The sequence below is a fragment of the Candida jiufengensis genome (assembly GCF_024610255.1).
Source record: "Candida jiufengensis strain CBS 10846 chromosome Unknown scaffold1, whole genome shotgun sequence".
Lineage (NCBI taxonomy): Eukaryota > Fungi > Ascomycota > Pichiomycetes > Serinales > Debaryomycetaceae > Lodderomyces > Lodderomyces jiufengensis.
The window spans coordinates 2417669-2431322 of NW_026261562.1; the positions used below are offsets into that span (position 1 = coordinate 2417669).

General features: G+C 27.9%; 9 protein-coding genes across 9 annotated transcripts; 4 read left to right on the plus strand and 5 right to left on the minus strand. All coding sequences in view use genetic code 12, as the record gives it.

Annotated features, from left to right (window-relative positions):
• Positions 1 to 210: 210 nt before the first annotated feature.
• Positions 211 to 1227, plus strand: KGF54_004813 (allantoicase; the record flags this gene model as incomplete). The annotated part of the gene is made up of 1 exon (XM_051765552.1): positions 211 to 1227. The coding sequence occupies one exon, from the start codon at positions 211 to 213 to the stop codon at positions 1225 to 1227; it is 1017 nt and encodes a 338-aa protein (XP_051618854.1).
• A 19-nt stretch (positions 1228 to 1246) lies between these two features.
• On the minus strand, positions 1247 to 2221 carry KGF54_004814 (protein-lysine N-methyltransferase; the record flags this gene model as incomplete). Its single annotated transcript, XM_051765553.1, has 1 exon — positions 1247 to 2221. One exon carries the CDS (start codon positions 2219 to 2221, stop codon positions 1247 to 1249), a length of 975 nt encoding a protein of 324 aa, XP_051618855.1.
• Positions 2222 to 2480: 259 nt separating this feature from the next.
• On the plus strand, positions 2481 to 2990 carry ATP18 (F1F0 ATP synthase subunit i; the record flags this gene model as incomplete). Its single annotated transcript, XM_051765554.1, has 2 exons — positions 2481 to 2544; positions 2854 to 2990. The coding sequence occupies 2 exons, from the start codon at positions 2481 to 2483 to the stop codon at positions 2988 to 2990; spliced, it is 201 nt and encodes a 66-aa protein (XP_051618856.1).
• A 614-nt stretch (positions 2991 to 3604) lies between these two features.
• On the plus strand, positions 3605 to 4357 carry KGF54_004816 (uncharacterized protein; the record flags this gene model as incomplete). Its single annotated transcript, XM_051765555.1, has 1 exon — positions 3605 to 4357. One exon carries the CDS (start codon positions 3605 to 3607, stop codon positions 4355 to 4357), a length of 753 nt encoding a protein of 250 aa, XP_051618857.1.
• Positions 4358 to 4442: 85 nt separating this feature from the next.
• KGF54_004817 (uncharacterized protein) lies at positions 4443 to 6038 on the minus strand (the record flags this gene model as incomplete). The annotated part of the gene is made up of 1 exon (XM_051765556.1): positions 4443 to 6038. The coding sequence occupies one exon, from the start codon at positions 6036 to 6038 to the stop codon at positions 4443 to 4445; it is 1596 nt and encodes a 531-aa protein (XP_051618858.1).
• Positions 6039 to 6804: 766 nt separating this feature from the next.
• On the plus strand, positions 6805 to 8367 carry SMF3 (putative divalent metal ion transporter; the record flags this gene model as incomplete). The annotated part of the gene is made up of 1 exon (XM_051765557.1): positions 6805 to 8367. The coding sequence occupies one exon, from the start codon at positions 6805 to 6807 to the stop codon at positions 8365 to 8367; it is 1563 nt and encodes a 520-aa protein (XP_051618859.1).
• Positions 8368 to 8419: 52 nt separating this feature from the next.
• On the minus strand, positions 8420 to 10180 carry KGF54_004819 (uncharacterized protein; the record flags this gene model as incomplete). Its single annotated transcript, XM_051765558.1, has 1 exon — positions 8420 to 10180. The coding sequence occupies one exon, from the start codon at positions 10178 to 10180 to the stop codon at positions 8420 to 8422; it is 1761 nt and encodes a 586-aa protein (XP_051618860.1).
• Positions 10181 to 10365: 185 nt separating this feature from the next.
• Positions 10366 to 10857, minus strand: KGF54_004820 (uncharacterized protein; the record flags this gene model as incomplete). The annotated part of the gene is made up of 1 exon (XM_051765560.1): positions 10366 to 10857. One exon carries the CDS (start codon positions 10855 to 10857, stop codon positions 10366 to 10368), a length of 492 nt encoding a protein of 163 aa, XP_051618861.1.
• A 368-nt stretch (positions 10858 to 11225) lies between these two features.
• On the minus strand, positions 11226 to 13081 carry KGF54_004821 (uncharacterized protein; the record flags this gene model as incomplete). The annotated part of the gene is made up of 3 exons (XM_051765561.1): positions 11226 to 12505; positions 12584 to 12721; positions 12811 to 13081. The coding sequence occupies 3 exons, from the start codon at positions 13079 to 13081 to the stop codon at positions 11226 to 11228; spliced, it is 1689 nt and encodes a 562-aa protein (XP_051618862.1).
• Between the last annotated feature and the right edge of the window lie 573 nt (positions 13082 to 13654).

A 13654-nucleotide genomic window follows, 5' to 3' on the forward strand; every position in this document is an offset into this window, starting at 1 on the left:
GTTGCGGCTCAGATTAGAGAGAGGAAAATTTTGTGTCAAATTGATCTCGGATAATTCCGTTGATTCATAAAGATCATTGAAAATATTAAATTTAAGTCAACTTAAAACGCTTGGTACAACTTATCAATCTAAGTTATATATAATAGCTTAATTTCAACATATTTACCTATTTTAAAATTTTAATTACTACACTCAATTGACAAATACAAAATGGCTAAAGTTTTAAACGAAGAACAATTCAAAGAACAAATAGTTTCAAAATATACAGACGTTATTGGTGAAAAATTAGGAGGAGAAATTCATTCATTCTCAGATGAATGGTTTGCCAAAGCTGAAAACTTAATAAAACCAAAAGCTCCAATTAGAGATGCAACAAAATTTACTTACGCTGGTGCATGGTATGATGGTTGGGAAACAAGAAGACATAATACTGAAGAAGCAGATTGGGTTATTTTTAAACTAGGTGTTAGTTCAGCAAAATTGATTGGTTGTGAAGTAGATACTGCTTTTTTCAATGGAAATCATGCACCATATATTTCAGTTGAAGCGTTACAGAATTTTGATAATGATAAAGATTTATTATCTAGTAAATGGGATGAAATTATACCAAAAACTGAATGTGGACCAAGTCAAAGACATTTTTTTGTAAGAGATCAAATAACTGAAAAAAATTATAATTATGCTAGAATTAGAATGTATCCAGATGGAGGAATTGCAAGATTTAGATTATATGGAAGTGTTATACCAGTAGTTTCAGATTCAAATTCTACTGAAATTATAGATTATGCATCAGTTAAGAATGGAGGAGTTGCAATAAAAGTAAGTGATCAACATTTTGGTACAGCTGATAATTTATTATTACCAGGTAGAGGTCATGATATGAGTGATGGATGGGAAACTAAAAGATCAAGAGAACCTGGTCATACAGATTGGGTTATAATAAGATTAGGTGCACCAACTAATTTAAAAGAAATAGTTATAGATACAGCTCATTTCAGAGGTAATTTCCCACAAAAAGTTAATGTAAAGGGTGCATATTTGGAAAATGAAAATGGTTTGAATTATGTTGAATGGATTCCAATTGTTAATGATTCAAAAACAAGTGCTGATAAAGAACATTCTTTTAAAGTTGAAAATGATGACATTACTTTCACTCATATTAAAGTTACAATTATACCAGATGGAGGTGTAAAAAGAGTTAGAGCATTTGGTGTTAAAGCAAACTAAAATTAAATAATTAAATACGTTAGATTTCTATAGAATAAATACGAATTTCAGGAGTATTGGGGCTAAAAAAGCACATTGATTTCATTGAACCAGGATCTTTTTCCAGTTTTGTAGTTTCCCATCGATTGGGGAACCAATTGTTTAGTTCTTCTTCCCAACAATTGATGGTATCTATATTTCTAACAGTGGCTGCTATAAGCGCCAATTTCAAATCTTTGTATTGGAAAAGTTCAGCAATAGTCTGACATAATGGCCGTAGTATTCTTGAGTCATATGTAATATCAGCTGCTATAACAACGTCGATTTTACTTTTGATTGTCAATTCCTCTCCCCAAATTAATTGTTGACAATGTATTAAATTGTCAGATTCTAAATCATTGAGTTTGAGTACTTCCTGTACATTATCAAAAACTGTCATTGATCCGTCGGTCATTATGATTTTCTTTAAGGGTCTTGTTTTATGATGAATCTTGGCTAATGATAAACTTAAAAGTCCTGTCCCACATCCCAATTCTAGTATGGTTTTGTTCTCCAACCCGAAAGGAATTATATGCTGAAGTATATTTTGATCATTCAAGCAATTGGAAAGGTAAAGCGCAGCTTCCCAAGTTCTAAGTCCTGTAGTATTGTTCCCAGATATCAATCTCGGTGTCTCTTTAATTATGACTTTATTGCTATCATCTTTTGCTATTGATGTAAAACCATTGACATGATATTTGATTATATCTGGGGTATCGGGTGATAATTCTTTAGCATTTAAAATTTTTGGATCAACAAATAAATCGTAAACTTCATCTGATAATTCTTCATTTGATAATTCTAATTTTTTTATATACTTCGATAGTAGATTTTTAAAATAATATGCATTTTGATCTATATGTGAATTTATTAGTTTGACTAATTCCAATTGGTTATCATAACTTATTATATCATCTTCTATATTTATATATTTAATGGGCACCCTTTGATCAATGAATGATTGGATTTTATCCATTAATTTCGATAAATATTAATAATTAATGATTGCAAAAGATTCTATACTGATGAAACATCTCAAACACAACTGCATAATAAATTATTTACTATACAATTGGTAGTGCCTCCACTGTATTATTCCTGTATATAAATATGAACCAATTATATTAATAAATGAATGTAAAGTGAGAACCGAAATTATGTGAAAAAAAATTAATATTGAAGTATCAAAGACAATACAAGAAGTTTTTATATATTCATAACACAACATTTATATAATGTCATCACTTCCAAGATTTCCATTCCCAGTTGCTAAAACTTATTGGCCATATGCTGTTGGTGGTATGTTTTAATGAATTGAAATTAAATTGAAAAGACTTGGAAAAGAATTTAAAGAATATTGAAGAATGAAGTAAAGAAATATTAAATTGCCCATTAGTAGAGAATTATTAGCGGGATTCACAATGATTATATCAATGGCTCACATTTGGGATTCCACTCAAAACTGATTGGTAGAAGGAACATCAGGTAGAAGAAACATCAATTTTTAGATACTCAGGCAAGACAACATTGTTCAATTCAATAGACTTCAATCCAAGATTTTGTTCTGCATTATTGTTTTTCCCCAGTTACTAACTTTTACTCGTATAGCTGTTATCACATACTATTTAGTATACAAAGGGTCAGTAGCTTCAATGAATTCAGATGAATTTATTAATGATCCAAGACATCCAAGATTTAAAAATGGTGGTAAATATATTGATTTAAGTAAAAAAGAAGAAGCTTAGAGGTGCTTTATTAAATGATGTCAATAGGTATGGGGTTTTAAAAATTTTAAATGATATATAAATATAGCCAATCTATAATGGCTTGAAACGATATAGAATATTTTTTTTGTTAATACATAAAGCATTGTATTTTAAGAAACCCCGCTGGTAGAAGTTTTGTTTGTCTTTTGAGAGGCAATGTTGGTACAACTTCTATTTGACTTCAAATCATTAGTATAAAGTCACGTTCAAATCCAAAAATCGTTAAACTTGTTTGTAAATCTATATTTGACCGGATTATGAATTATACATTTCTCTTAAATTGAAGCTGTAAAAGCATAAAACGAGACATCTTGGTTCGTTTATTACTACAAGTAAGTCTGGAGATGCATTGATATTTGATAAACTCTCTATTTATTCTAAAACCAATTATTGTTTTATTATAGTTAAGCAGATCAAATATCACTACCAAATGACTGCTAAGATTTTGTGGAGGATTTAAAAATATATTAATCTTTTTTTTTGCTTACTTAGTATGTATAAAATATTAATGATCAAATAATTAGTAATAATATATCAGCTTTTTATAACAATCTTTATTCTTATATTTTTATCAAAGTCATAATTATTCAATAATGATATCAAGATATTTCAATAGAATACCCAAATTTAATGGTATATCAAGAAGATTACTACATTTTAAAACAGCATCAACTCCAAATGAAAATGCATTAAAATTTATATCACCAGAATGTCCTATACTACCTATTGAAAATACAACTTTTGAATTTACATCAACTTTACAAGCTATACATTCACCATTAGCATTACAAATTTTTAAGATCCCAGGAGTCAAATCAATAATGTTGGGATCTGATTTTTTAACAATCAATAAGCTAGGTAATTATGATTGGAATCAATTATCTTCAGAAGTAATGGATACAATGAATAAATTTTTAGATAACAAAAAAGATCAAGTACCTGTAATAACTCAAGAATTAATAAACAAGATACAACAAGATAAATTAATAGATGATGAGAATGATACCGAAATAGTATCAATGATTAAAGAATTAATTGAAACAAGAATACGTCCAGCAATACAAGATGATGGAGGAGATATTGAATATAAAGGATTTGATGAAGAAACAGGTACAGTTTTTTTAAAATTACAAGGTGCTTGTAAATCTTGTAGTTCAAGTGAAGATACTTTGAAAAGTGGAATTGAAAGTATGTTAAAACATTATATTGAAGAAGTTAAAGAAGTAGAACAAATTTTGGATCCTGAAGAAGAAATTGCATTAAAAGAATTTGAAAGATTAGAAGCTCAATTGAGTAAAAGAAGTGGTTCAAGTGCTACTACTGATGATGGACCTCCAACTTTGTAAAAACTTTATCTGTCGCTTTTATATAAATTAATTTTAGAGTTTGTATTTTCACTGTTATTAATTTAACTATTTATTGGATTATTTATTAATCTACTTTATGTTCAATCTCTGTCAAAAGTTTTTCACGTAATTTTGTTTCATCTTTAATTCTAAAAATTTGATTATTGGCTTCTTTTGATAATCCATCTATACAATCTCTTGTCAACGTCAATCTAATCTCTTCATATAAGTTGTTACACCAATTGTTCATGAACTTCAACCATTCTCTAGAAACTTGATTAAATCCTAATACCCAACCTAAACATAATAATGCAATACATGAATTTGCAGAAAAATCAAAAAATTGATAAGCTAATCCAGATATTACAGTAATTGGTAATTGATAATAAATAAAAGCTTTACTCAAAATTGAAACAACCATAGCTTGAACAGTTTCATTGATTTGTTTATTGATAACTTCATTTTTCAATTCTAACAATGGATTTTTATCAGCTTCATCAGAATCAATGATTTTACCCCTTAAAAGATTATAATTTTCTATACTTTTATTCATAAAATTTTCATTGAAAAAGTCTTTTAAATCATATTCGACATTATCATTTTTGTAATATAATTTCCACCATGATAAATTCTTCTTGATAAAATTCTCAGTTTTTGGCTCAAAGTCGTATTGTAGTTCGGTATTAACTAATTGAATGAATTTGTCTATATCCAATTTTATAGTTGTAGGATCTTCTTCGAAAGATGATTTGGACTTAGTTAATTTATTATGAATTAATGACTTCACGTTCCCTAAGTACCAATTGATTGCATTATTTGTTCTAGCGTAGTAATCGATAAATTTGAAAAGTTGGTGCACGTTACTATTGGTTAAACTATTGAGGTAGGAATCAGTGGCTTTGACGTCATTTAACATAAAATTTGTTATCCCTTTATAGGCCAAGTTTGAATCAATTTTGATGATATGAGTATGTATGGACGTATCTAATGAGATTGGTGTAGACTCAGAACTTTTAGGTGAATATTCAACATTATCAATGACTTTTAAGAATATTCTATTTTTTAAGCCTTCTGGTAAGTTTGATATTGATGTATTAAATTGATTTGTGACATAGATAAAGTAAGTAAAATCATCTATACTTTCCAAATGTTGTTGCGGGTCAATTTCTTCAATAATTAAATCATTTTGAGTTAAATCAGGTTCTTTACCATATCTTGTTCTATAAATCCCACTTAAAATTGGAGATGGTAATTCAAAAGGATTGAGATTATCTAATTCTGGATTATCATCGACTAAATCTGTTTTGTATTCACCAAATAGAAATCTACCTAATCCATGTCTTTTTACAATTTTTTCAAACCAAATTTGATTATTTGAAGCTAATGGATCAGCCAATAAGACCTCAATCATTTTTGAATTTTGTTCGATTTGTTTTGATTCGTATAGCACTCCTATTTTGAAAGTTTGTGGCTCGTGTTTTTTGGATATTATTTGTTTTAAAGTTGTAATGTCATTGTTTATTAATGTATCTTGAGGAAATGTGCTTTGATAATTGTTTAAATTGTATATTAATGTATTAGACTTTGTGGATGTGGAATTGAGTCTTATTGTCAGTACCCTACTGATTGACCGTATGCATAAACTTAGCCCACTATATTGGCTGGTTCCTATATTTAACATTTAAAGATTATTCAGTTGTAGTATCATTGGTTCCTGATAATTCTTCAGAATTCGATTATTTAGTGGAAAAATGGTTTTAAATTTGCAGAGAATGTGGTAGCGCTGGGGATCTCAAATCTGCAAATCAAGCATTAAGAACATGTAAACTCTTGAACAATTCCCGTAGTTCAGAGATAAGTTTGATATGTGTTCTAAACAAATTACCATTACCGCTTTATATAGCTGACAAATACCCTCTATCTCGTTGTTCCAAAAGATGCACCAAATAAATTTTAGTTGTAATTTCAGTTCAGTATTTCCCCAGGTTTATCAGCTTTCCTTAAGTATTTTAAAGAGAAAAAATAGAATCATATTTATAGTACCTATTAGTAACAAAATTTGAAATTACAATTGTTTTTTGAAACGATGTAAGTAAATGCAAATTATTCAATTATTACTGAACAGTTGTTACTTCTTAAGGAAATCAAAAATTATGTTACCATAAAAAAACCGCGTAAGTATAACGATTTCTTTTTTTTTATTTTTCACAAAATTAAAAATAAAAAAATCTTATAAAACATGAGATTTATGTAAGAAAGAGATTTAATAATTCATTCAACTACTAAAATATTAAAAAAATTAGATATTGTATAAAAATTATTGAATCTTTTGTTTTCAAAATACGTTTAGATGAATAATATTTAATAAAGACATTGGAAAATCTTACACATTCATATATAGAATTGTATTATTAAAACTACTATATTTCATTCAAATATCAAATAAAATGCCCCCACAAATAAATTTATTGTATCATAAATTCCAAAAATATTTATCATTTATTGGACCTGGTTTAGTAGTATCCGTTGCATATCTAGATCCTGGAAATTATTCAACTTCAGTATCAGCTGGTTCATCATATAAATATAAATTATGTTTTGTAATATTTATGTCAAATTTATTTGCTGCAGTTTTACAAACATTATGTATAAAATTAGGTACAATAACGGGATTAGATTTAGCTGAAATGTGTCGACTTAATTTGGACCCTAGATTGAATTTGTTTATGTATATATGTGCTGAAATTGCTATTATTGCTACTGATTTAGCTGAAGTTGTTGGAACAGCGATATCTTTGGAAATCTTGTTTGGAATACCTTTATTATATGGTGTTTTAATTACTGTATTAGATGTATTAATTATATTAATGGCTTATCATAAAAATGGAACTTTAAAACAAACTAAAGTATTTGAAATTATGGTATCTATATTAGTAATGGCCACTTGTGCTTGTTTCATATTGGAATTATTTAAATGTAATTTTGAACCAGGTGCAGCTTGGGAGATTTTTAAAGGGTTTTTACCAATAAATAAAGAATTGATTAAGGATAAAAATGCATTATTTATAAGTTGTGGAATTGTTGGAAGTACAGTTATGCCACATTCATTATTTTTGGGTTCAGCTTTAGTTCAACCAAGATTAAAAGATTATGATGAAAAATTAAATAAAATGGAAGAAGCTACTGTTAAACCAGATAACGTGCTGACTCAAGATTCATTAGCCACATCATTTGAAGATTCATCAACAACCACTCAAGTACCAACTTCAAGACTAAGAAGAATATCAAATGGATCAATGTTGTTGAAAAAATATAAACCTTCATATTCTGCAATAAAATATTGTTTAAATTATTCATATATTGAGTTGAACATGTCTTTGTTCTTTGTTGCTGTATTCGTCAACTCTGCTATTTTGATAGTGGCAGGTGCAACATTATATGGTAAACCAGATGCAGCAGATGCTGATTTATTATCAATTTATGAAATGTTATCGTATTACATATCACCAGCTGCAGGATTATTGTTTGCATTAAGTATGTTATTTTCTGGTCAAAGTGCTGGTATAGTATGTACAATGGCAGGTCAAATTATAGCAGAAGGATTTATAAATTGGACAATTGAACCTTGGAAAAGAAGGATTATAACTAGAATAATTGCAATAGTACCTGTTATTATTGTTATTGGAATATTAGGTAGGGAGGGAGTTTCAAAAGTAATGAATAGTTCACAAGTTGTTTTAAGTTTTATTTTACCAATTGTTAGTGCTCCATTGATTTATTTTACATGTAAAAAGGAATATATGATTGTTTATGATACAAGCAAACCATCAGTTGTGGCAGAAACAAGTCCTTTGTTGGAGATGGAAAGAGAGTCTAATAAATCACAAGGTAAACCAATAAATTTTGCAAATGGGAAATTTTTGAGAATATCAAGTATACTTACATGGATTATAATTACTGCTTTAAACTTTTACTTAATAATTGCATTTATTAATGGAGCTGACATATAGAGATACTTATAAATATATACTATTTTCACTAGCTTTATTTTTATTTATTTGTTTAAAATCTTATTTTTTTACCTCCTCTAGTACTTGGAGTTTTCAAACCTTGTAATCTATTTGATTTTGGTAAATTATTTGAGATTTGTGATCCATTTAAAACTCGATTGTTAGGTACACCAGGTAAAGTACCAGTGTATTCACTAACTAAAACTGGGAAATTATTATTTACTTTATAATTCAAATCACTTGGATGAACATTATGTAATTTGATTGCTAATATTATTAAACGTTGAGCTCTATTAAAAATTTGTTTTTCTTCTTCATTTGGTGTTAAAGGATTCCTTGGGTCACTTTTATAATATCTATCTTGACGTAATTCATTTAATTTTATTAAATTTTCAGATATTAATTTTTGTAATTTTGTTGGTGATTTTATATCTTTTTCATGTTCTTTTAAATATTTTAAATTTTTTATTTCTGATGGATTCCATTTTTGTAAACTTGATAAATCAATTTCATTTAATTCAACTTCATTTGTTTTTGCTGTAACTTCATCTGCTTTTGTTTCAGTATCTTTAATTTCTGCTATGGACTCATCAACATCTTTCATTTCAACATCTTTAACTTCTGAAATTTGAATTGGAGCAGTTGAATGTGGTTGATTATTTATATATTTTTTCTTTAATTGATCAATTATTCCAATTCCTATATGATTTAACCATATATTACCTCTTAATCTATCAGTAACAGCAGTATTAGTGCTATCAACATAAGGTACAAATGATCTATAATTTTCTCCTGATCCCCAGACAAATGGTGATTTCGATGAAGTGTTTGTATTTAATTGATCTTGTTGAGGTTGATTTAAGATGCTTAATTGAGGTAGATTATTGTTGAAATCAGAATTTTTCGATTTTAATTGTAATGCTTTATGAGTTAACCATGTTGGCATTGCTACTGTATACCAGGTTGGATGAAAATAACCATTTAATATTTGAGGTGGTTCATTTAAAGTTGTAAATATCATTTGACTTTGTGGAGATACAGTTTCAAGTAATGTATTCGAATTTGTATCTTTAATAGTAGGTATGACTTTAGCTATTGAATAAGGCTCTTTTATTAAAGTTGGTTTTGTATCTAAACTTGATTTTCCAATAATTGATGAAAATAATGGTTGAATTTTTTGCTTAAGTTGTGGTGGTGAATGATGTGGATTATATATATTTGATTGAATTTGTTGATCAACTTCCTCTGTTTTAGATATATAAGTTATAATTTCACCATTACTCAATGTATATGAAGTTAAAATCTGATTGAATTCTTCGTCTAACTGATTTTCAAGATCATTATTTATCGTTGTTGATGACTTAGATTCTATTATATTCCCCACTTCCCTTAATAACAATTCAGTTGAAAATTTGTAAAAAAAATCAATTTCTTTATATTGTTCCGATCCTACATTTTCTTGGTTTATCAATATTGATGAAACTACTTTAATGTCATGAAATAATTTGTATGGAGATGTTTCATATTTATTTTCTTCAAATTGTTTTTGAATACTTGTGAAATCTTTATCTTTTCTATTGTTTAATGAATTTAGAATTTCTTGAGAATTTGTTTCATAAAAGTTTGTCGGTAATACATTTTGCTGTAGTATATTTTCATTTGTTTGTTTAAAAACTTTGAATAAATCTGGTATTATTATTTTAAATTCTTTGGATTCTACACATTCGTTAGTAACACTCCATATTGCTCTATAAATTAGCTTCAAATTATACATACTTTGTTGAGTTGTATCATTTATTCTATCAATAGTCATTATATGGGTGTTTTTTTTTTTTGCAACTATTTTATTTTTTTTTAATTGACTCTAAAATTGGTATATTATTTTGTCACAATTATATTTATAAAGTATTTGTTTTTCTTTCTTACTTTGTATAACTTTCTTAATTTTTTTTTTTTTCCTTTGTTGATAATTTTATTTAATATTATTAAATATTATTTTTATATTTCTTTTTGCACGACCCCAAGTGTATACCAATTATTTTGTTGTTCTTTAATAAAAGCAACATCATTTAATTCACAATTGACTTTATTTGCAAATGTTGAGATTAATGAATTTGATGGATTACCTTTTCTATTTATCCATTTGGTTAAATTTATCCAAAGTAAATCTTTTTTGTGGTTTTTACTGGCGTCAATCAATTCTTGGTTGAAATCTCTTGATGAAACAACCATTTTTTTGTTATAAACTTTTGATTTATATTTTGAGCTACTTCTTTTCAAGGAGTTCAATTTTGCAATTATAAATGGATTGTATTGATTTGAGCTTGTTGATTGAATTTCTTTGATGTCATTCAAAATATCTTTATGCTTAGTCTCATTCAGCTGATCTAATTGTGCTGTATCACTTTCTTGGGTTGTTTCTTCATAAGTCTCATCATAACTTTCCTCATAAAATGAAAAACTCCAATTAAGTGTTGTTTCGTTGCTCATTGAGTTGGTGTTGCCAACTTGAAAACAAAAAGTTTTGCAGCACTTTTTTTTTTCTTAGTTATGAAGCAAAATACACAACAATTAAAAACTTTAATCAAATGCAACTTTTGAGCGTACTCAAAAAAATATTTATCTCTGAGAGTTTTTTAGGAAATAGAAAACGTATAGATTGATCAAGTCCCACATTTGAGACATTCGAAGATCAAAGTCTTGATACTTGATTATCTTCTGCCAAATTTTGGTAGCTCAAAAATTGTAGTACATTTTTCACATGTTGCAATTCTTTTGCAGCTATTTTACATATATATCACAAAATTATATTAAGTAAGTCTAAAAACCATATCTATATTATATACATTAAATTATCCCTATGGACGTGATAAAACAGCTTCAATATTTGAGACTTGGGCTGACAATTGTTCAGTAAGTTCACTTTTCATATGTTCTCTTTCTGTTATATCAATATATTCTTTTTTAGCTCTAATAAACCAATCACCAACACAAATAATTAAAACAATTCCAACAACAACAGTTGAATAATTCATATTTCCACCTGAAACAGGCATAACAGTTGGGAAATTGTAAAAAACAAATGCAAATATAGCCCAAGCACAAGTTACTAAATTACAGAATAATCCAATACCCCATTTTTTCAAAAAGAATGGACCATGTTTTATAGTATTTCTTTGTGGAATTAAAAATAATGTTGGAACCATGTAAGATAATAATAAAAATGTAACACAACAAACTAAAATTGAATTGAAAGCTGATGAAGAACCTAAGTAAATTAAACCAATTACACCATTCAATGCACAACTCATTAAATGAGCATTTACGACGGTACCTGTCTTTTCATTAACTTTTGACCAGTATTTAGAAAATGGTAATCCTCTATCTCTTGAAAATGAATAAGCAATACGTGATTCCCAAGTATGACAACCAATATTACAAGAAAAAGCTGTTAATAAAATTAAAGCTTGTAGTCCAACTGCAGCTGCTTTTGAACTAGTAGCTTGATAAAAGATATCCATGATTGGAACACCAGTGTTTGAGTTAATAATGTCATCAATATTTTTCATACTGAAAAACATAGCAATACAATAACTAAATGATGTAACAAAACCAACACAAACAGTTCCGATAATAGCGGTTGGAATTTGTGTTTCAGGATGTAAGGTTTCTTCAGCAATATGAGTAGCAGCATCAAGACAGGAAAAAGCCCAATTTGGATTTACAAGACCAATAATAAAGGCAATAGCCAGTGAATTCCAACCAGTGGAATTATTAAATTCAGTAAATACAGTTTTAGCACTTTGAAACTCTCCCGTATGCAATGATAATACAGTAACTATAATAATGAAAAATGATGCTAATGATATATACAATGTAGATGTACTTATAGCAGGCAAAGGTTTTTCCCAAAGATTAAATGGGACTAAAAGTAAAAGGAAAACTTCATAACATAAAAAGATTTGCCAACTTTTAATTTCTGTTTCTGGATTATATAAAACATACATTCCTGTTACTGCTGAAGCCATTGTCATTGTAACAGCAGCACTTGTGAAAACACTCCCCAACCATGCTAATATACCAGTAATATAACCCATTAATTTTGAATATTTTGGTGGTGCAAGTTTCATGGCCCAATCTAAAAATTGTTAGTATCAAAATCATGAAATGAAAAATCTTGAAACATGAAACAAAATTGCGAAAAATATATACATACAAGTTTGACCCGAAGCATTTGGTAACATCAGCGACATTTCTGAAAGTGTAACAGCTATGCACATACCAACAAAAGCCAACATAAGTATACCATAAAGAATTAAAGTAGATCCACCAGAAATACCTGCAATCATTGCACCTATAAAATTGTTAGTATCAATTGAGCCCATAGTTGAGTTCTGTGTTTAATATTTGATTTACAGAACTTGATACTATCACTATACATACCACTAATTCCGTACCATGAATTAGTTATACCAAAACCTATTCCTAATAATGATAAAACATTAAAATCTCTTCTTAATTCAGGCGCATAACCAGTATCAGATGAAAATTGTAAATTAGCTTGAGCTTCTTCTAATATTCTTGTTGCGTTTTTTTCATCTGTAATTGAAGCTAAATTTCTTATGTTTGTAGTAGGAAGATTTATTGTACTTGAAGTTATTTGGTATATAGAACCTTGTCCCGCTGATGATGTTGATGATTCCTTTTTTTCCATCGACATTATGTACTAATATAATGAGTGTATAGATGGTTGATGAAAATTTATTGATATATTGTGCAATTCATAATCTCGAGGGTTTTCACATCTTATATATAGTATTTGTATTTATTTTGCAACCTTTTAGATCGAACAAATTTAATCAGAACTATAACAATTAAAATTAAAAAATAATAATGAAAATGAAATATAATAATTTTAAATCAAACATAAATCCAAATTACAATAAGTAATCAATGTATGTAATTATACTTAAAACTTATCACAAAAATTGGGATGCATGAATTGTTTTCTGCGCTTATCAGTTTATCAAAGTTTACCAAGATCTTTTTCTCAAGAGATTCATAGGTAAAGAAAAAAGTTAGATCAATTGTAAAACCCTTTCCTAATCAAGTCGTAATTTACAGAGGACAAGTAAAAGACTCAAACACCTGAAAAAAAGGACTAGAACATTGAATTGACTTTGGAAAAGTGAAAGATTTTTTGGAACAGTTTTTGAAACAAACCCCAATATTCAACCCTCACTTTTGAAAACTTCTATTATTATTAAAAAATTAAATTAAATTTGGC